At 42.2% G+C, this 22067-nt stretch overlaps 4 protein-coding genes and 1 long non-coding RNA gene across 5 annotated transcripts; 4 read left to right on the top strand and 1 right to left on the bottom strand.

Annotated features, from left to right (window-relative positions):
• Window positions 1-3042: 3042 nt before the first annotated feature.
• On the top strand, window positions 3043-4678 carry LOC145709384 (uncharacterized). Its single transcript, XM_081787066.1, has 5 exons — window positions 3043-3156; window positions 3274-3412; window positions 3455-3877; window positions 3931-4097; window positions 4141-4678. The coding sequence occupies exons 1-5, from the start codon at window positions 3043-3045 to the stop codon at window positions 4603-4605; spliced, it is 1308 nt and encodes a 435-aa protein (XP_081643192.1). The 3' UTR covers window positions 4606-4678.
• A 4054-nt stretch (window positions 4679-8732) lies between these two features.
• On the top strand, window positions 8733-10485 carry LOC145709383 (uncharacterized). Its single transcript, XM_081787063.1, has 7 exons — window positions 8733-9126; window positions 9336-9568; window positions 9629-9693; window positions 9739-9834; window positions 10135-10269; window positions 10319-10426; window positions 10458-10485. The coding sequence occupies exons 1-7, from the start codon at window positions 8838-8840 to the stop codon at window positions 10483-10485; spliced, it is 954 nt and encodes a 317-aa protein (XP_081643189.1). The 5' UTR covers window positions 8733-8837.
• Window positions 10486-10492: 7 nt separating this feature from the next.
• LOC145709712 (uncharacterized) lies at window positions 10493-11253 on the top strand. Its single transcript, XR_014134929.1, has 2 exons — window positions 10493-10540; window positions 10955-11253. It is a non-coding gene; the product is annotated as an uncharacterized LOC145709712 (long non-coding RNA).
• Window positions 11254-12655: 1402 nt separating this feature from the next.
• LOC145707156 (uncharacterized) lies at window positions 12656-13036 on the top strand. Its single transcript, XM_081784646.1, has 2 exons — window positions 12656-12764; window positions 12876-13036. Exons 1-2 carry the CDS (start codon window positions 12741-12743, stop codon window positions 13032-13034), a joined length of 183 nt encoding a protein of 60 aa, XP_081640772.1. The 5' UTR covers window positions 12656-12740; the 3' UTR covers window positions 13035-13036.
• Window positions 13037-13237: 201 nt separating this feature from the next.
• Window positions 13238-18683, bottom strand: LOC145709382 (uncharacterized). The gene is made up of 8 exons (XM_081787062.1): window positions 18455-18683; window positions 17842-18201; window positions 17258-17797; window positions 14568-17024; window positions 14201-14525; window positions 13779-14156; window positions 13555-13724; window positions 13238-13511 (listed from the first exon to the last, which is right to left on the bottom strand). Exons 1-8 carry the CDS (start codon window positions 18681-18683, stop codon window positions 13243-13245), a joined length of 4728 nt encoding a protein of 1575 aa, XP_081643188.1. The 3' UTR covers window positions 13238-13242.
• Window positions 18684-22067: the final 3384 nt, after the last annotated feature.

Here is a 22067-nt window from a genome sequence, read left to right as displayed (position 1 = left end):
TAAAAAACATGGCATAGAATTTTCGTTTCTTACATCGCATTTGATTGATTTCGTTTTCTTTCTTGGTGAAAATGAGTGTTGACTCTTTTTTTACTTCCGGTAATTTTATCGCAGCTGGTTGAGTAAAATTTCCCGTTCCAATACAGTCATGAAGTAGATGCGCACAGTAGTCCATATCATTCGTAACAGTGCAATTTTTGAAGCCGACTTGGCAAACCTCTGTCAAATAACTTGGTTGAATACGAGCAGCAAGCATCGAATAATAGTTCGCTGAAAGTTTCTTCAACTGAGTTTTTATAGCTTTGAATACTTATGCCGACAATGGTGCCCCAGAAAACGCATCCGAACAACATGTAAACAGCAAATTGACTCGAAGTTGCGTTTCCGCTGAAAAAGAAATAAAAACGTAGACAGTTGCGGACAAAGTTTCAAGCATACTTACTGAAGAGAAAAACGTTTTTTCGATCGCCAAAAATGGTTCTCTTCGAACTCGTCAGAGAAGATTCCCCTGAACTGATCGGGAGCATCTCTCGCCGGAGTTTTTTTCTTTTCTCGCTCCAGCATATCGGCAAGCCTTACTTTCTTCTCACGTTCTGCCATTCGTATGCCTCTAGTGAACCTCTCTCTGATCTTTTTGAAAAATCCCTTGGAGGGTCCATTGTCTTCACTCTTTTCCACGGCTACATTAAAACCCTCCATGAATTCTTTCGCCTTTTGATTTGCAAGTTTCACCTTCTCCACCGGCATCATTTTTTTTAAGTTCGGCATGAAAAATCCTCCACCGAGATCGATCAAAGTCTTTTTCACTTTATTCGGAGAAAGGACGATTCCATCGACTGTTTTCATCACTGTTCCGACACAGTGACATTCGAGGCACTTCACATTCGCTAGTTGGTTCGTTTTTTGGCCCTTTCGTGGCGATTCGTTTTCCACACATTCATTCGAAGCCTCATTTTCGACACTGTCTCCTTCTACTGGGCAAATCTCTTCCTTGATTCTCGTGCGCATCGAAAAAATCAGATCGAGATCGACTCTGAAAGTGAGTAAAGTCAAATCGCCTCTTGCTGAATGCCCTTTTCCTAATCTTCGTAAAAGCTCCTCTAGTTTACACGACAAAGCGGCTTTGCAAGATCCAAATCTGACGGGATTATTTTTGCTCTTTCGTCTTTACGATGAAGGTCCTCCAGCAGCATCCGTCAAGAAGCGCCTGTACCAGAAGAGAACAACCCGTTCGATTTGAGCGCAATCGTCGGACATTTGCCAGACGCGACTACAATCAACGAGAGAGCCTCCGAATCGGCGATTTTACTTTCTCTTCCTCAGGAGAGTACACACCGCTCCTTCGCCCGATGAAAACAACAATGAAGTTGTAACCAATGTAAGTACTTAGAAAACATATCAGACTAAGTAGCTATTGCATTTTAGGTAAAGCGCTCTAGCAAAACGACCAGGTCGAGCTCATCAGAGCCGGAATTCGAGAAATCGTCATTTTGCAGGTGAATTTTTTCTTTTAGAATTTTTGGCTTTTGTTTGTGTCGCAAATTTTCTGAGCTAAGATGATGAGCTTAGCTCAACGATTTGCTAAAAAAAGATTAGCTCAGCTCATCGCTAAAAGATGTTGCCTAAGCTCAGCTGAGCCTTTTTTCAGAATAGGCTCAGTTAAGCCCAGCTCAGCTCGTATTCATCTCAGCCAGAGGAGCTCCACAATTTGCAGGATAAAGCTGGCTCAGCTGAGCTCAGTTTCGACCTTAGCTCAGCCCAGCAAAGAAATTGAAAAACTGAGCCTTCGATAATATCTTCTTTAAGCGGCGACGTATTTCGACTTGCAAAAACGAGCGTTTCTAAATTACGACTCACAAATGGAATACACTTTTGACATCCTCCTCGATATCGGCCTCAAAGAGGTAGGCAAAGCAGCGAAATTTCCCGTCAAAAATTTTTCTAGCTTTTCATCGAGAGACTTTCCGATTTCGGAAAGAACAGATTCTCGGTAAAGGAAAATCGTTCAATGGGACTTTATGAATTATTTCAGGACATAATTTCTCTGCAATTGAGTCTCCGCTTCTTGTCGTTTATGACACTGCCACTCGGAAAAGCATTTCATGACCAGTTGGCGAGCGATGTCTTGGTAAGCAAAGAATTATTGACAAATAATTAGCAGATCTAATTTTTGATACAGGCGCTATCTAGCGGCGAGGCAAAAGAGCGCCACCACTTTGCCTTTTTGATTTCGCGCCTTTTGATTGGCCGAGCTTGAAAATGGCTTTTTCTGAAATTAACTGGATATATTTTAGCCCCCATTGTTGAAAGAAATGCTTGCCTAAACAACACAAAAGATCACATGTTCAAGATTTGCTGCATTCTCCATTTTACTGTTGTCCAAAAAAGAATCATTCTTCTGTGCAAGGTGCATAAATAGTATTCAAACGATTCAAACGTCGAATAAAAAAACAAGAAAAATACTTTGGAAAGTTAGTTTTCAATAATCATCAATGCTATTGAATTATTAGTTTGCGATGATGGAAAAGTCGTAATAACTGAGTCACGAGATGTTTTACGATTTTACGAGTGTGGTCGATAGAAAAACGTATTTCAAAGATAATTGTAGTGAGATTTTTGTTAACGTCTTACGAGAAATTTTAAAAACAGCTGATGGATCCTGTAATCGAATTTAACAAGAGAAAAAGAAAGAGATCTTCGGTCGAGGCCGAAGAAGGCAAACGAATTCCGATTGATCTTGATCCAATCACAAGCGATCTGGGGCAGGCGACTACAAGTTTCAATGAAAGACCGGTTGTTGTTGATTTCAGATCGGTCATCTTTGCTCCACCACCAGGGTATGAGTCTAAACCCGAAACAGAGAATGAAAATTCTCAAAAATCTGATGAGTCCCATGAATCTGTAAAAATGTTGCAAGTTCCGTCGCATCCAAAAGAACTGACAAGAGAAGTTGTTGAAAAATGGCTGGAAGAGTTTCAAAAGAAATTGAAGAGAAAAACGAGCCGAGATGATTTGGACAGGTTGATTTTGTCGCTGGACAGAATGCAGTTTGAAGATGATTTTTGTGCTGCATGGGAGGAGGTCATTTTCGAAGATGGAAAAGGAAAACTGTCTGGAACTCACTTTTGGGGAAACAAAGTTCAGGAAGAATGGAGAGTAACTTCATTTCAAAAAATTATTCTCGACAAAAATCCAGGCTTCGAAGGACGAAAAATTAAACGTTCAGAATTAAAAGAAGAAACCGGAGAGTGGATTCTCGATAAATATTTTCAGGAGATTTCAATTGGAGGAGAAGCGCTTGTTTTGGAAGAAAAATTCGGAGAATTGGAATTTGCTGTTCGGGTTCAGGCTTTTGATCCCGCGTTATTTGCGGAGAATGAAGAATTGGAGTTTAAAATTCATCTTTCGAAAGGTAATTTTTATTTCTTAAAGTTTTTTTTTTATTATTTTTAAGAATACGGAACTGCCCAAAACGACAAAAATGACGACGCCCGAGTGATTCCTTTTCACAAAAACGTGATAAAGAATTTCTGCAACATCGAAGTCTTTTTGAGTAGCGACTTGGAGAAAGAAGACTGTCTTGGATGGATTACGATTATGGAGAAATGCGACGCGGATTTGAGAAGCAAATTGAAGAAAAATCAGTTGAATTTGGACGAAAGGAAGAAAATTGCGATTGGCGTCCAAGAGGGAAGAGAGTATTTGCGGAAAATTGGAATTGTTCATTTCGATGAGAAGCCGGAAAATGTCCTTCTGAAAAATGGAGAAGCCAAATGGATCGATTTCAGCATTATTTACGAAACGACTGGACGAGAGAGTTATCAGGAGATGGGTTACGCGAGGAGAGGAAGCAGATTTAGAAATAGCTACTGTTTATGTAAGTTTTGAGCTTGTTGAAAAATGCTCGTGTTTTATCTCTTTTTTTCGTAGATGCTGGGTCTCCTGCATTTTCTTTTGGCTCGCAGATAGGCGGAAACCCCGCAGATCATTGCTCTCTTCCTCATATTTTTATTCTTTGCGAGTGGAAGACGGCCTGGACTCTTTTATTCAAACCAATCGAAGAAAAAGAAAGAGAAATCATCAAAAAAGAACTTGAGGTAAGTCTTTACTTTTCATAAAAAAGAAAATAATCTTTCTAAGACTTGCAATGCTGGCTGGCTCTCAAACAAATTAAGACCATCAATCTCAAAAATCCAAAACTTGACAAAAATCATTTCTTTAAAAAACGCGTCTTCTGATTTTTGCCTTGACGATCCGAATTTGACGAAATCAGCTGCAATGGCCAGTCTGAAACAAAAACTGACGAAACAAATCAATTTCGACTTCAAAAACGTGACGAAGAATGTTTTAAACCAAAAAGAAAGCAATCTCTGTGTCCCTATTACAGTTTTGGTGCTTTTGAGATGGGCACTCAAAAATGATTTGGACATTGATGAATCTAAAATGAAAGATAATTATACTATTGAAAAAATCTTCACAAATTTGACAATGGTTATTTATCCGCGGAGTTTGGCTGGCTTCAATCTCAATCCGAAATTCGAAGAACAAAAATTTCAAACCAACGAAATTGCAATGCTTCTCAGAAGATTGAAGTTAAGGGGGTAGAAACAGCTTTTGCCAAAGATGGAATACTAAAGATTTTTTCTAAGATTCTGAAAGCCTAGGACACAAAGAATAAAAACGCTATAAAAAGTTACCCCCTCACTATGTTGGAATGTCCTTTAAATTGTCTTTAAAGTTGTAGTTTTGGGAAAAATTTTAAATTTTCGAATTTTATCGAGGCTTAAAATCGTGAAATAAACGGTTGAACCCCGATTAGATAGATTTGTTTGGATCACATTATCATCGTTAATAACTTAGGTAGGAAGATTACTTAAGGGTATCACGAAAAAAATCTGTTTCAAATTCAAAATTTCGAAAATTTGATACAGAAGTTGCAATCGAACTCCCAACACTATCATTTTTTATGATAACGGAATTTACATCATAGATGCTCCTAGAAAAAGGGTTCAAGTATCTTATTATGAAATAAGAAATTCTCGGTTAATCACAAGTCTCGAGATAATCGTGCTTGAAAATGGGCGAAAATCGGGATTTTCGACGAGATGGGTTTATGTTTCGCTTTCTACCGATAAACTGAGTAAACAAAAATTAATTTTAAAAACAGATGTTCTTAGATCTAAGATAAATCTAACTAAAATCGAAGAGAGAATTCAAAAATCTAAGATTGGCTGAGCTCGGGCGCTGTTCAAAAATCGGCTTTTTTCAAAAAAGCTGTTTCTACCACCTTAAGGACTTATTTGAATGATAGTGGATGGCAAATTATCAGAGACAACTCAAGGAACCACTTCTCGATACCTTCCAATTTTGATTTCGAGCAAGGTAACGAAATTCAAAACTAAAAATCAAATAAAATTAAAAATTCAGTGCTCCTCCACCACAACTTCTCCTTCTCCCGTCCCCTTACCGTCACCGGCGTTTATCTCAACAGCAACGGAGAAATACTTTCCCACCAAATGGTGCTGGACCGAATCGAAAACTCCGATTTCATTCTCCAAAACACGCTCATCGACCATTACGGCTCTCAAATCAGAATTCCAGTTTCAAGAGAATTCTACGCCGATGAAGAAATGATGAAAGACTGTTACAACAGCTACCAAGATTTCGTCTATTATGGAGACAACAACGAGTTTCTTGAGTTAGTTAACGAAGAATTCAACATGGAAACAGAAAAATGGTATCTTCTGCCTCAAGCTTTTTCAATTACTCTGACTAGAATCAATGAGAACTCAATGACTGAAAAAACAATCATTTTTTATTAAAAACACGTGATCGTGAAAATAAAAATTGTGAAAATTTTTTACATTTTACAGTAGACTATTACCAAAGCGGCGAAGAGAAAGCTCCTGTCCAGAAACCAACCAGAACAGAAATAGCTATTTTGCTCTTTGTTTTATTATCGATGTACATTGTACACTGCACAGTGTATACTATACACTGTATAGTGACTGCAAGCCGATTTTGATTATCAAAGAGGTCTGTCAAGAAACGATAAAAATATAATTGACATATTAAGTCCTTCTTCACCCGAACCTCTCCTTCTCCCGTCCGTTGACCGTCACCGGCGCCTATCTTTATCCCAACGGAGCCATTGACTTCCACCAAATGGTGCTCGACCGAATCGATAATTCTGAATTCATTCTCCAAAACACTCTCTTCTCTCATTCCGGCTCTCAAATCAGAATTCCTGTCGACCAGGCATTCTACGCCTCTTCCGAAATGATGAGAGACTGCCACAAATGCTACGACGACTTCGTTTATTACGGAGACAACAACGAGTTTTTTCCTTTGGTCAACGAGCAATTCGGGAGATTGGACATTTCCCTTGCACTCATTTGGAGGCGAGCTAGTATATAATTATTAGTTTAATCATGTGCTTGATTAATTTATTTAAAACTACGAGAAGTTTTCCTGGTCGCCACTGAAAATGTAACGAATGTAACGGATGTAACGAATACAACGAATTTACTGAAAATGTAACGAAGACAGAGACATGTTGTTGTTAATCAGCTGATTCTAGAAACTTTTTCCAAAAAGCGATATTCTGGAGTATCATTTCAAATGACATTAGAACACCCCTAAAAGAGCATATAAATAAAAAAAAAGTGCACAGTAGTATAGAAAAAGGTTAATTATCTGATTTAGTTTGTCTCTTAGAGATAAATCCAGTGAAAACGCCCGCTCCGCGGGTGAAATGGTAGGAAACTCAAGGGGGTGAAATAAGAAAAACAAAAAATCTCTAGAATTTTACTGAAAATGTAACGAGAAAAAGACATGTTTTTGTTGTTTTCGTTACATTCGTTACATTCGTTACATTTTCAGTGCCGTCGGTTTTCCTTGCTCTTTCAGATGCTTTTGATATCAGCGCGCGCTCCGTTGCGCCCCCATATGTTGGCTAGTAGCGCGGTGTAGTATCTCGCCCCGAAAAGAGTGCAAGGGAAATTTCCAACCGTCCGAGCAATTCCAGAACATGAGAACAAAAAGATGGTATCTTCTTCCGCAAGCCTATTCAATCACTTTGATTCCAACTTGGGGAACTTCCTCTCGCTCAGATTTGCAGCCCCGACCTAGATCGCTCAACATGGCGGAACAAGCAAGCCTCAAGAAAGAGTTGGTGGAAAAGAACAATTGGTTGGCAGAACTTTTAAATGAAAACGAAAGGTTGAAGATCGAGATTGAGAATCTCAAAGAGCGGATATTGGAGAAAGAAATTGAAGATATGCTGGAGAAGCAAGTCGGGTCGCTCAAGTCAGCCTCTGCCCCTCGACAGTGAATGTCCTGCTGAATTCGTCGCTTTGCTGAAAACGTCGTGTATCCTTATCATTTTGCATCGACTGATACAATAAAAATTCTTAGCATTGTATCTCAGAATGAAGTCATTTTTGCCACATTGACGAATTTCAATAAGGATTTCTGAGTGAAATCCTTACCCCATTTTTTATTGGCTCATAAGAAAGAATGTAAAAAATTACCCTGGATGAGTGGGAAAGATTGGCGAATTTTCGAACTTATGAGGTCATAAAACGTGACGGAAGTTACTAAAGTACCAAACTTTGGACGCTTACCATTTTCATGTCGCTTGAGCTATCATGACATGCAATACATGAAAATGATCGTCGCGACGAGAGCTAGGCGTGCATTTAGGTTTCATCCCTCGAAAAAAATCTCATCCCTTTTATGAAAATCAGGTACTAGTGATAAAGGGTTGAAAATATTTTTTGAAGGGATGAAACCTAGATGCACACCTAGCTCTCTTCGCAACGATCATTTTCCACTATCACACGCCCTGATAGCTAAACTGGATCGAAAAGGCGGAGCATCCAAAGTTTTGGTACTTTTGGAACTTTTGGACATTTTCTAATAAAAGAGCCAGCTCAAATATACTACCTAGCGTTTAACGCATTCCTGAGTTTCCGCTTTCGGCTGCAAGAACTAGAATTTCGAAGTCCTCGTCATTGGAATCGGTGGAGCAGCGAACTTTGCTCATGGAAAATGGGAAATCAGCGATGTCGTTCCTACTTAAGGCTAGGGTGGTCGATTTTGGCCAAGTCTCAGGCTCTTTTTTTGACCCGCATTTTTGGATTCCTCAGAAAATTTGGAGCGAAAAACTCCTCATGCACTTTTTGGCTATCTCTTCTCGATCTCCCGGAAATTGCGACTAAAGCTGCAGAAAATTAGTGTATTTTGAAAGTGAACCAAATATTTTGAAATTTCAACCCTTTACAATAGTGGCATATGATACATTTTTTTGAAAGCTAACTCTAAGGACATTTACTTAGGGTAGGGCTTGTGGCGTCTGGGCTATGCCCGCAGGGCATTTTATAGGAATGAATAGTCAAAAATAGGTACCTTGGTTTATTGAAAAATTTTCTAAAGAAAAAATTATCAAATAAAAAAAATCTTCTGTAAATTTTAAGATTAGGGTCCAAGAAATCTGAAAATAGTAAGAGTTGATAGGACCAAAATGCAAACTTTGGAGTTTTGGAGCCCTGAAGATGGGCTATTTTCGCGATTTTGAGTTCAACTAGTTCCGACCAGTTCACGACAAAAATACGAACTATTTAAAACGAGATTTTACCGCAGAGTCCAATTTTGTAAAGAGAATGGCATTTCGACTATTTTTGAGTATTTTCGCTTTGAGTGCTTTGGCTGTCCAAAGTCTTCCTGAAATAAGCAAAGAAGAAGCCAGTGGATTTTTGATGAGACACAGTAAGTTATCTTTGGAAGCTTTTTTTTCTTGAAAATGAGGAACTGGCTAGATTTTGATTCTAAGGCGAATGAATTCGGACCCTTCCGCACCAGACGACACCCTAGCGGAAGAAGGGCAGCCTGCGGATCTTGAGCGAGAATGCAACGAGGAAACTTGCGACTGGGCCGAGGCGTTTGAAGTGTTCGGCGACCCGGATCAAACTGATCACTTCATGTACACGCGGCTCAATAAGTGCGAGATCCTGGAACCATGCTTTGCGTCCGGAAGTGCCAATTGCGAGAATAAATGGAACAGTTATTGGTGCCAGTGTTTGAGCGGCTTTTACGGCAAAGATTGCGATATTAAGGATACAGTAAGTACGTTCCATAGCGCGAATCAAGGTCAATAAGGACCTTGGATCAAAGGTCAAATTATTGACTAACCGGTTCTGCCGGACGCGCCCAGTTCAAACCGGTTTTTATCTTTAAAAATAATCTATTATAATTTTATATAGAAGAGAATTTTGCGAGAAAAAGCAAGCTGTGTTTTCATCGTAATTTGCTCATTGCTCATCTCGAAAGTTAAGATGGGTACATGTGTCAACGCCCGGAAGGCTGCGAAGGCTTCTTCGGGGCACAAGCAACAACGACGACGAGCACGACAACATCGACGACGGCGACACTTTTACCGCCATACACTCCAAGCGTTGAATGCGACACGATCAACGACCGTTTTATTGTGAGAATGCCGAAATCGAGTCTTGGCGACTATTTGCTCGGCTTCGACATGATGAGTGCCACTTGTCGTCTTTTCGTACAAGTAAGTATTCTACTCTTTCCAGTAAGATAGCCAGTGTTTTCTAATTTCAGGTTTACTGAGTGCGAAACGCGAATGAGATACGACGAAAACCAGCCGACCAAGTTCATTTATGAGAACAACCTAAGGTCAGATTCCGACAAAAAGAAATATTAAAAGCACTTGAAATTTAGCCGAGCACCAGCATTGACCGGGGGCGTTTACAGAGACTACGGCGAAATTTATTTATTTCGATGCGTGATTGATCGCCTCGGTCGAATCGACAACAAGTACGTGAATGAGACGAGTTGGCAAGTGTCCGCGCAAATTATGCCCGTTTATGTTATCTCGGACTTTATGGTGACAGGGAACGGTTCAAAACAAAAAATAATTCACAAGTTGAATTTTTTTCAACGAATAATTTGGTAAAAGCAAGAGTGATTACTGATAAGTGACCTTGAAAGAGGAATGGGAGCGATTCAAAACGAGGGCGATTTCCTCTTCAGGTTGAATGTCTACCATAATTCCAGTTATCTAACCAGGTAAAAATAAACAAACGCATGGAAGATAATTCTTTAATTTATTTTAAGATACCCATTTCAATCCTTTCCTCTGCCGAAATCCCTCAACCAACGCATTTATCTCGGTGCAGAAGTGATCACTCAAATGGATTATTTTTACATTTTCACGAAGAGTTGCTGGTCGGCTCCTTCTGTCGAACCCAAGTTAGTTGTAACTTGACTCACTTTTCAACTCTCTTTATTTTCTCTCTAGCAACACTGTTTCCTATCCAATGATGTACAACGGCTGTCCCGCGGACTCCTTTACTTTTCTCCAGCCACGGCTCAACAAGGAAGATCGCTTCGAGACGAAGACGCTGAGGTTTCCCGGCTCCAATTTCGTCTACATTCAGGCAATCATCACTTCCAAACGAAGGCTGACATTAGTTTTAGTGCGATGTGATTATTTGCGACCTGCGAAAAGCTAATGCCACGGGTTCAATCTCAAGAATTTAACTTCTCAATACACGGGCGAGCGACTAAGCGCTCAAAACAAGGGGTCGGAGTGTGATAAAGAGCGCTCAAGACTTCTAGCTCTAACTTGCGTTTCCGGCAAGCAAAATGTTATAATACATATCGGTGGAAAGCTTGAACACTCATCTATCAAGATTTTCAGCTGCAGAGTGAAAGATAAATCCACTGCAAAATGCCACCACTTTTGAGAAAACTTCCAAAATTTCACAAAGTGGTTCGTTTTAGTCATCTAAGCTCACATTACAAAAATCAGGTCAAATGGATTATCACAAGAGAAATTACGGCGGCTCAAAGTCGCCGTGGTCTATTGAACCGACCACGTGCATTGAGGTCAATTGACGAAGAACTAACAAAGAGAACCCTCAGTAAGACCCAGCCTGTCAATCAACTTGCCGGTTAGGCGATCTCACCAACCCAATCTTTTCTTCCGATCGGCGAAAACGGCGAGCTTCTTCGTTAGACCATCATCCAGAACACCTCGTCACTCTTGGTCCATTCCGGATTGAAGATGACGAAGAGAAAGAAAATAAAGCGAGCAGATTTACTTTCTGGTCCACATGTTTAAGCTGGTTCGTGGGCGCCTGTGCAATTGTTCATTTTCTCATTCATATTTTCAGAAAAAAACTTGCTCCATCTATCTCAGATTCTGATAATACAGTTACGTAAAAAATGTTTTTCGAATTCTCGTTTTTTTATCGCACCATTCTGCAAGTTGACTTGTCCGCTTCGTCCGCTAGTGCTCCTCCCTCATCGACACCCATCCATGCAACCTGCATTTTTCTTTGCAGCTTCTTCTTCGAGGAATTTTATTTGAGAATCATTTTCCTGAAGATTATTTTTCAATTTCAAGTTTTCTGATTTCTCCATTCTTTGCAGCTTTTTGAAATGAGCTCGATGCACTACACTGGCACTTTGATTGACGGAAAGAAGTTCGACTCCAGCCGGGACAGAAATCAACCCTTCCAGTTCGAGTGGTCTCCGTTTGCCCAAGTCGCCGTTTGCCCAAGTCGCCGTCTGCCCAAGATCGCCGTTTGCCCAACTTGGGCAGACGGAGACTTGGGCAAACGGCGATCTTGGGCAGACGGCGATCAAATTGAAAATATAATCATAATTCAATTTAAAGAGATTAATTCAAGGTTTCAGAACCTTATGAGCGCAAAAGAGACTTTGATTTCAGTTTATAATTACTAAAATCGGGAAATTTCTCATCTTGAATTATGAAATCAAAACCAGCAGGATATGATAGATTTTAAGTGGTAAAGTAAAATCGCTAGTTTTACGTACGAGGCCTATAGATTGAGGAAACGATGGATGCGCCGAGTCCTCACAAGCGCTAATCCCCAACTTGGTTGAATTGATGGTTTTACATATTGCTGTTTCTTGCGATTTATAATCGGTTCGTTCTATTTTTGGAGTTATTTCAGACTGAAACTGAGGGAAAACAATCATTGTGAGTAGTGAGAAAAAGAGAAAAAGGGGAAAACTGATGAAACTCTTCCCAAAACCTCTTCCCAGCGAAGAGGAGTACTCAGGCTTGATTTACAAACATCAAATGCACAAATTATCTTATGACAACCGAATAACGATCCAGTCTCAGTAAACCGGAGCCTTTTTTCTTCTTGATAAACTCTTCCGGGAATAGTTTATTAGGACTTTGATTGAGAATTAAGCGACTCTCATAATTAGACCATCCATTACGAAGGCTCTTCTTTATCAATGTAAACGATGTCATAATTCGGAAAGCTTCCCTAGAGTCCACGATACTGTTTTTTCATTTCGTCTCTTATTTACGTGTTTATGCTCAAGAATTCATTCGAAAATCGGGTACAACTATCGAAAAACAATTTAATAAAATTGTGGTGGTCTTGTCAAGGATCCACTGTTAAAAAACGTTCAAAAGACATCACAGGACAACCTTTGTTTTCACCTGAAAGTCTCTGCAAATCAGACCGCAATTAGCAGACTCAGTGGTGATAATGAAATTGTCGCCTTACTTCTATCATTTTATGACCAATCAATTTAAAAACAAATTCACATCGCCGTTTGCCTAAGATCTCCGTCTGCCCAAGTTGGGCAAACGGCGACTTGGGCAGACGGCGACTTGGGCAAACGGCGACTTGGGCAAACGGAGACCACTCTTCCAGTTCACCCTCGGCGCTGGAATGGTCATCAAAGGATGGGACCAGGTATTTCGACTTCAATAACTTCAATTTTTCTTCTAATTTTTGCAATCCGCCCCAATTTTTCTTGACGATCTTGACTAGATCTTTTCCTTTTTGTTGACCATTGATTTTCAGGGCCTTTTGGACATGTGCATCGGCGAAAAGCGAACACTGACGATCCCACCTCACTTGGACTACGGCGACCGAGGAGCTGGAGGAGTCATCCCCGGCGGCGCCACCCTTCTCTTCGACGTCGAGCTGCTCAAAATCAAGCGAGGAAACGATGAACTCTAAACTCTTTGACTTCTTTGGCAGACAAGAAATAAATAAGTGCAATTCTTCCCACGACTATCGATTCTGTAGTTCAAAATACAAACTAAAAAGAAATATTTGAAAAAGGAGATCTCTTTAACATAGTTTAGAAGATTTTCTTTGGTCTTTGTCATCTGCCGTAATGCAAGATAAAACCACCACGATATAATAACTGGGAGGTTTGTATTTATTAGAACGGTGAAGTTTGAAGATGTGTGGCAGTAAAGATGTGAACTATAAACATATTTTGATAATCTTCCCAGTTACTTTTGGGGAAACGGTCGGACTTATTACCTATCTTTTTACCAAAAATTTTGGTAAAGAAATCGACCGTGCCCGACTCTTCGTAGTCAATTTGTTCAGGCAATCCCTTATCCCAACCCTGAGGACTATTGTGGCAGATAGGGATTAGCCCGTAGTTGACAGTCGCACCGGCGACGACATATGGCAGCTTGCAGGCTAAAAATTAGATAAAACTTGATGATAAACAAAGTTTATTCACCTCGTGAGCACTCGTTGATGAATCGGGAGAGGCACGGTCCTGTTTCTTTAGACGAGTTGCTCGCCGCGGAGAACCAGTCTTTGTACAAGCGTAACGTAAATCGGTCGATGTCTCTATCAGTAACGTCCCAGAGCATGCCCATTACTGATGAAGAGCCAGAGTTCAAGACACTGAATTAATTTTGATTTAGTTACCTTATATTTGCCATATATTTTCAAACTTACCATGTCACTGCACCCCTCGGTTCAGTTCGACCATAATCGAGAAGTCTGCCGGAAGCACAGCCGAAAAGGTGCATGGTGCTTGTTACACCTTGTCTGGCCACACGTCCCCAGCCGCCAACGCAGTCGGAGCCGCTTCCATGCCCAGCAAAGACGTAGAGGTCGAATTTATTTAGTTTCTCAAGCAACTCCCTTGAATTCGGCCTGATGGAAACGTAGCCATCCCATTGCTGGACGCTCTTGAAGAAGTTTCCAACTGTCGCGGGCGAAGTCGTTAGGTTGTCCTGGCTGTCTACGACGTAGAGTAGATTTGAGATGTCTACCGACCGTTTGCTCGCCGGTTGTCGAAGGATGTACTCCGCGTGCCTCACAGAAAGCATCCTAGAAATACGCTATTCCAAACCTTCAAAGCAACAAGTTCTTACCTAGACATTTGAATTCCCTGACAAATAGGCATCCTTTCCATGGCGATCGATTGAACCACTCGTCCAAGGATGAGATATGTAGCGGTTGTCCGCTGATAATCCAACTCTTCAAAGACGTGGTTCTTTGCGAGATGATCGAGATCCAGTTTATTCACTCCAACGAGTCCAGCGACATTCGTCTTGCCAAGAGTGTTCATATGAGACCAAGCCCGAATCGCATGGCTCAAAAAGTCGGCGTGAAGAGAGTTTTTGGGCTTGGGAACTGCATCGGTCCAAGTAATGCTTTCAGAGAATGTGAATAGAGCAAGAGCCGGACCAAGAACATCTAAAATGTCATATATAAAAAGCCAAAGTGAAGATATTTTACCTGGGAGAACAGACAGCACTAAATCCTTACAGTACTTTTCTCGTTTCTCGCGCACCTTCCACCATTTGGTACGGTTTTTGACATCTTTGCCAATCTCTTCAGAAATCTTGTCACACATGTCGCGCATTTGCACAGCCTCTTTGGCAAGTGCATGACCATCGAATCCGATCGAAATACATTTCCCGTTGGGCTCCAAACGAGTGACAAGTGCGAGGCAATTTTCGTATGTGCAGGATAATGTCTTCGAAAGAGCTGGAATCAAACTCACCAAGACGACGGTGTCCTTCAGTTCCTGTCGTAGGAAAGGAAACTCAATGCTTATATTCTCGGCCATGTCTTCGGCTTGTCTCAAATTCTCTTCCGGAACAGAGCTGACATTGTTGGACATGCGAGCATGAGCGTAGTACTGCGCCTCAAGAACTGCTCCAATGCCGTTAACATCAATGTGAAGCGCGGCGAGCTTCGAAGAATTGCTCAAGACAATCGTGCTTTGCTGGGACACTTGTTCCTGGCGAAGAATCTGCCCTATGCGTAGATTGTAAATCGCTCTGATGGTTTCCATGTCGCTGTTTTTCTTGGCGGTCGCGAGAGCTTCATCCAGGTCTGCCTCTTCTGAAATATTCTCAGGCGAATCTCCCACACTGAAAATTGTTTCGATCTCAGGCTCAATTGGAGAGGCTGGTCGTGAACCGAAATTCAGGAGACGAGCATTCTCTATCGTATCCTTTTTGTTCATTTCGATTAATTTATCGAAAAATTTCGAAAGAATAGAGGTTGGCTCAAGATTTTCCTTGTTCGCGTCGAAGGTTCTATTGTAAATGACGATTGCCACTTGCAATTTCGCGAATCGGCCGCACTTCTTTGGACTGGCTTTCTCGGAGTTTCGGACAGGGTCGAGAGCAATTTTGACGTACTCGACAGCGTCAGATGGTCTATCGAGTTCCGTCGCGCGAAGAACGATGACGTATGCAAGCTCCAGGAGTAGCTGCGATAGTTGATGACCAGCGATAGCGATCTCTTTAAAGAGGAGCAGGCCAGCGTTGACAGCTCGAGTAGGATCTGGATGAACACGGAACAAAGTTGTAAGTGCAATAACATAGTTCCGCGCAACATCGAGATCAAGCTTGCAAATCTTAGGAAGAACTGGAAGTTGAAATGTGAAGGCTTTTGTTGTTTCCGTTTTCTTCCTTATTTTCTCTGCCATTTGCGAGTTAAGTGAGATCGCCTGTGCTTTGGCTTGAGGATTGACGTCGCGCATAAATGGGTTGTCCTCGTTGATATCGAAGACTTTTAAAAGAGCTTGAATTTCCTCTTCCCACTTGCTCGTTTGACCTTCAAGCTCCAGTGCTCGTATTTGGAGTGTCTTTGCCATTATGTTGGCAGTCTGCAATCCCCAAATATCGGATAAAACAAGCAGCTCGTTGGAAAACATTCTCGCCTCGGTCGACATGCCTCGTTTGATGAGATCATCGATGAAGTCGACACTTATCCAGATGGTTTTCTCAAGCGCACGCAGGGTCGCAATGATTTCTCTTCCAATTTTCTGGACTTTCATTGAACCCTCGGCCTTCGCCGAAGTAGGGAAGATCGTTTTGTAGAATCGCCGATCGCATGCACTTGAAAGGAAAGTGATGATGATTTGAATCGCATAACGAAGGCCGCTTGTTTGATTCGCAGTTATCATCGAGCCCACATGACCAAAGGCCTTGTCATGATAATCTGACCAGCCGGAAGATCCAGAGAGAGAGGTTTGTAACATGATTCGGGTGATAGACTCATCTTTCCAACCAATGGAGCTCTTTTTGGTCTCTGGGATGCCATCCTGGAACATCATATAACCAAAAGCAAGATGTTTCTTATCTTTCGAGGTCAAATGGCAAATATTCGCTCGTTTCAGGGTCTTATGAATATCCTCGTTGTATTCGGGCTGGGTAGAGAAATGAGAATGCCGCCGCGCAACCCAAAGTGACGAACCCAAGTCCATCACAAGATCACCGAGAAGCTCACTCACAGAAGCGATAATTTTAGTCTTCAGAAAATACCAGTCGACGAGGGCTGTAAGCAAGTCTTTCAGGATCCTATTCCCAGCTTCTCGTTTTCCAAGAATCAAAAGAAGTTGCGCCGCAATGTAGAACGTGTTGACATAGTTGCATACCTGCAACTCAGAAGAAGTCTTCTTGAATTGAGTTTTGACTTTGATCTTGGATAATTTTTCAACGTCGAGTGTCGGGGGCTTCGAAGTGACTTTTGCCATTTTCTCGCTCCACGCGGCTTGAAGATCGCGTTGCCAAACGGACAGCATCTTCCAGACTGTCGTCAGCTCATCATTGCCATCTTCTATGGAAACACTTATTGCTGCAATATTTTTCGTCTCCTTCGGGAAGAATTCTCGCAGCTGAGCAATGACGAGTTTGAGTAGGTCTTGATCTTCCTCTGGGAGTTTTTGGCGTCTCCGAACTCAACAAGGGTGTCGACGATAAGCACAACGGCCTCAGTTTTCTGCGGGATGCCATACTCGCTCAGCGTGCTGATTAATATGCTCAAGAATTGGGCGCGCGATTCTTTTGTACTCCGAACATATCGAAGAGCGAATTCTCGGAAAACCACATCGTTTATAAGGCTGAGAAAAAGTTGATTGAGAAATGCCTTCATGTAGACGATGTCCATTTTTGAGGGTTGACGGTTTTTACGAAGATCGATTTCCATCTCTCTGAAGATTGTCATGCTGTTCGAGTTTTTGTAGCTGCAAAGATTGTTTGTTTCGCAAGTAATGGCAAGCTCGTTGATTGTCAGTTCGATGAGATTCCAATGCTGCAGATTTGTGAAGTTGTCATTGTCTCTGGAAATCGAGGAGACGTACTTGAAGGAACCTCCAAGATTTTTGAGCCCGGTCTCGACGATCTCGCGCTGCTTCGTTTTATCAAGATCGTTTCGTTTAGCAATCGTCTGGAGTACTCGACAAAAGCTGTAGACGGAGAAGGCAGCATATTTGTGAAGGTGTTTGAAGTTAGAACCTGTGAATTTACTTAAAGCTTCTGCCATGTTGCCTATCGATTCGTTGAGCGGAATAAGAACAGTCTCGAGAGCGAGGAGTACATTCGAGTCTTTTTCGGTCAGAGTGACGAGGTTTTCACAGATATTGTGACAGATTTGCGCGAAGCCGTAGATGATCTCCTGGATGTCGTTTTCAAAGATCCCGCTAGAAGGCGTGATGAACTTCGGAGTGAGATCTAAAATAAATGATTAAAAAGTAATTCTTACTATTGAAACTTACATTTGCTCAGATATTTCAACAGTCGAGCCATGCAGACGAACTCGTGCTTTCTCCAGTTCTTTCCACTTGGAAAACGGTTGAAGATGTCCTGCTTGAATGCGCCCACGAACGCTTCCAATTCTTTGAAAGTTTCTCGGATCGGCGGTCCGAGGTGTTTCTTGTCGTCGAGGTCCATTATCTTTTCGTCGAGCGCTAGCACTTTGAATTTCTCGTCGATGAACTGTAGGAATTCGTTGATGAGACGGAGGCCGAGCCCAGGGACGCTTGATTGTTGGATAATGTCTTCGCGGAAGTCGTTGTAGAGCCGATGACATTGCGGGTGAGTCGCCAACTCCCAGGTGGAGAAGAACTCGCGAAAAACTGAAAAATATCTTATTGAGATGATAGCTACCGAAGCGACCTTTCTTCGAAGGTCAAAACACTAGCGGTAACGGGTTCCCGATACCCCTGAAAACCGGTAGATTTTACATTCTAATTACTTACCCGATTGCCCCGATTCGATTGTCTCCAACGCCCGAGCTTCAGCCACGCGACAAGCTTCTGGTACTGAGCTTGGTCCTGGTCCATGGTTTTTCTCTAGTTCGACCTTCTCTTGCACGCGAAAATGACGTGCCGAGAGAAGAAGAGATGTTGCTCGAGATAAAAAAGATGAAATTTTTGATAAAGTCAAGAAGCTCTACAAATAACGGTCTGAGCTCTGTGAGATTCTCGTTTGTTCCTCTGAGACCGTAGAGGTTCCAAATCGGCATATCGATGTGGTCGACTCCGAGATCGGTCCTGTAGCAGCAGTAGTCCCAACCACCGCCTTCGATAGAGCACCAAGTGCCCATCGAAATATTCATCTTTAAAATTATAGCTAATCCAGGAGTTGGTGCTGGACTTTTGTCCCCCAGCCATCAATTTGATTCGAAGTTTGGGAACTTCCTCTCGCTCGGATTTGCAGCCCGGACCAAGATCGCTCAACATGGCGGAACAAGAAAGCCTCAAGAAAGATTTGGTGGAAAAGAACAGTCGGTTGGCAGAACTATCAAATGAAAACAAGTCAGCCCCTGCTCCTCGACAATGAATGTCCTGCTGAATTCGTCGCTTTGCTGAAAGCGTCGTGTACCCTTTTCATTTTGCAACGACTGATACAATAAAAATTCTTAGCATTATGATGAATGAAAATGGTATTCTCGGGACCAAATCATGACCCCTTTCTTTCTAGTGCTTATCTGAAAGCCCATGATCTGAGGAGTTGAATGGTATGTTACTTAGGGTCTGAGTCATTGAAAATGACGTCATTTTGCTCGAAATAAGGCTCTTATGGGGAAAACCTATGTAGTGCCATAACTTTTATTGAACATATAAAAGTATATTGATCTTAGGCTCATTCGAAAGAGCAGCTCGAGATCTAGGTCGGGAGAGGAAAATCGCGGCCAACCACCCGGTCAACCACGTGGTCAAAATTTTGAAACCGGCCGGTTTAACGCGGTTTATGCCTCCCGACCTAGATCTCAAGTTCCTCTTACGAATAAGCCCAAAATCACTATACTTTTATATGTTCAATAAAAAGTTATGGCACTACATAGGTTCTCCCCATAAGAGCCTTATTTCGAGCAAAATGACGTCATTTCAATGACTCAGACCCTAAGTAACATACCATTCAACTCCTCAGATCATGGGCTTTCAGATAAGCACTAGAAAGAAAGGGGTCATGATTTGGTCCCGAGAATACCATTTTCATTCATCTTATATCTCGGACCAAGCCTTTTCCCACATTGACAAAATGACACTGTAATAATTTTTTATTCAAATAAATTTCTTAGCTCCTATACAATTATTAAAGTTATCAACGCTTTTGGCATAAATATTATCCTCCGCTAGAATCAGGGTTTGAAATCTGAAAATTTTGCGTGAGCACGAGCACGCGTGAGCACGTGGGTGCTCAAAATTCAGTGAGCATGAGCACGCGTGAGCAGGGGATGCTCAAATTTCAGTGAGCATGAGCACGCGTGAGCAGGGGATGCTAAAATTTTCGTGAGCATGAGCACGCGTGAGCACGGGGGTGCTAAAATTTTCGCGAGCATGAGCACGCGTGAGCATGCTCATTGAGCTCACTCACGTGCTCATGAACAGCTCATGCTCACGTGCTCATGAGCAGCTCATGCTCACTTGCTTATGAGCTGCTAGTAAGCCTAGAGTATTTTCAAAATTTTAAATAAAAACCATAATAAAATTAAAATCTTGGATAATTTGAAGTTTAACAACAATGGGTGAGGGTGGGGTTGGGAACGTTACTGAGATTGATCACCTCAAAGGTCCTAGCCAATGTCAAGGCCCTTAAATTAAGAAATCAAGGAACGGGGCTGAGACGGCCCGAAGGGCCGTCAAGCCCTTAAATTAAGAAATCAAGGAACGGGGCTGAGACGGCCCGAAGGGCCGTCAAGCCCTTAAATTAAGAAATCAAGGAACGGGGCTGAGACGGCCCGAAGGGCCGTCAAGCCCTTAAATTAAGAAATCAAGGAACGGGGCTGAGACGGCCCGAAGGGCCGTCAAGCCCTTAAATTAAGAAATCAAGGAACGGGGCTGAGACGGCCCGAAGGGCCGTCAAGCCCCTTAAATTAAGAAATCAAGGAACGGGGCTGAGACGGCCCAAAAATCCCGCCAGCGCAACCCCAAGTTAGAACTGCTTATAAAATTTGCCAATTTGAGTCGTAAACGACTGTTAGCACGTCAAAATGTGAGCTATGAGCACGCGCTCACGTGCTCATGAGCACAGAATTTGCCCTTCCAGAGATCCATGAGCATGAGCTCGCGTGAGCACGACTGTGCTCTATAATTGGTGAGCATGAGCACGCGTGAGCACGAAGGGCGCAGAATTCTGTGAGCATGAGCACGCGTGAGCATGCTCATCGAGCTCACTCACGTGCTCACGTGCTCGTGAGCTCGTCAGATTTCAAACCCTGGCTAGAATTTCGTTAGAATTTCTGAAAGCGGGCGATTTCAATTGAAGTTTGGAGCTTTTGGCGCGCGCCCACGCGTTTTTCAATTTTCAGCGCGGCGCGGCGTGATTCTTATGATTCTTCAAATTCGCGTATTTTTTCTGGAGAGGGACTTTCGCGCTGAAAACTACTGTAATTAGAGAAAATGGAAGCGCAGGAGCCAGAGAAGAAATACGAGTTCGAAGAAGAGTGGATTCAGTACCAAGGAGTCTGGACGCAAGTCATTTCGCTCAAAAGGGAGGAGCCCAAGTACTCGATTGTTTTAATTTCCGGAAATCCGGGAGTCGCCAGATTTTATTCAGTTTTTGCAGAAGAGATTTTCAAACTTTGCCACTGCGAGGAAACGATTTCAAGATTATAAAATGACATTTCAAATCCATTTTTTCAAGTAATTTCTCAATTTCGAATATTCATAAATCGTTCTTGAAGATCCACATTCTTTCCCACGCTGGGATGGTTTCTAGCGTGCCAAAAGAAAAGAGCAACATCGACAAGTCCAAACTTATGTTCCACTCGCAGATGAAGCAGAAGCACTATATCATCGACAAACTGGGCCTGTACGAACATCCGCGGCTGATTTTGATGGGCCACTCGATCGGCGCTAGAATGATGCTGGACTGCATTCACGAGAATACTCTTCTGGCGATTGGGCTTACTCCAACTATCGAAAGAATGGCCATCACGCCTAGGGGCAAGGATCTGACGCCCCACTTCAATAGCTATATCCAAGGGCTATTTAATTTGCAGTATCTGTAAGGTGACGTGGCCTAATGAACGAACAAGGGCACGTTCTCACTTGTTTGTATGAGAGAACAAAGGCCCACTCTACTTTTTGATATGTTCCCTTGATTTCTCTCACAAAATAGCCCAAAATCAGGAGCATGTTCTTTGTCCAAGTCTTTTTCTTCATCCTCTCAATTCTTCCCCGCCACCTGATTCTGTCTTCAATCAAAAAGCCCGACCGAACAGCCCAGAATTGATCAGCGAAGTCATCGTCGACGACATGTGCTCTGTTAGGTCATTCAAAATTCATTTCCACTATCAAATTAAAAATACCATCAGCTTGTGAGAAAGCCGTTTTTGACCAGATTCCGGAACAGACCGGTTTAAACTTTTAACTTTTTATTTTGAACTATTGGTTTCGTTCGCGCGATTTGGAGCTGCACGACGATGGCCTGCGACGAAATGAAACAAGTGGTGCGCCGGCCAGATCACCGATTGGAGCGGTGGCGCGACAGACTT

This window comes from Oikopleura dioica, chromosome XSR, assembly GCF_907165135.1.
Source record: "Oikopleura dioica chromosome XSR, OKI2018_I68_1.0, whole genome shotgun sequence".
NCBI lineage: Eukaryota > Metazoa > Chordata > Appendicularia > Copelata > Oikopleuridae > Oikopleura > Oikopleura dioica.
The sequence above is the reverse complement of the archived record's forward strand: the minus strand, read 5'-3'. Positions and strand labels throughout refer to the sequence as shown.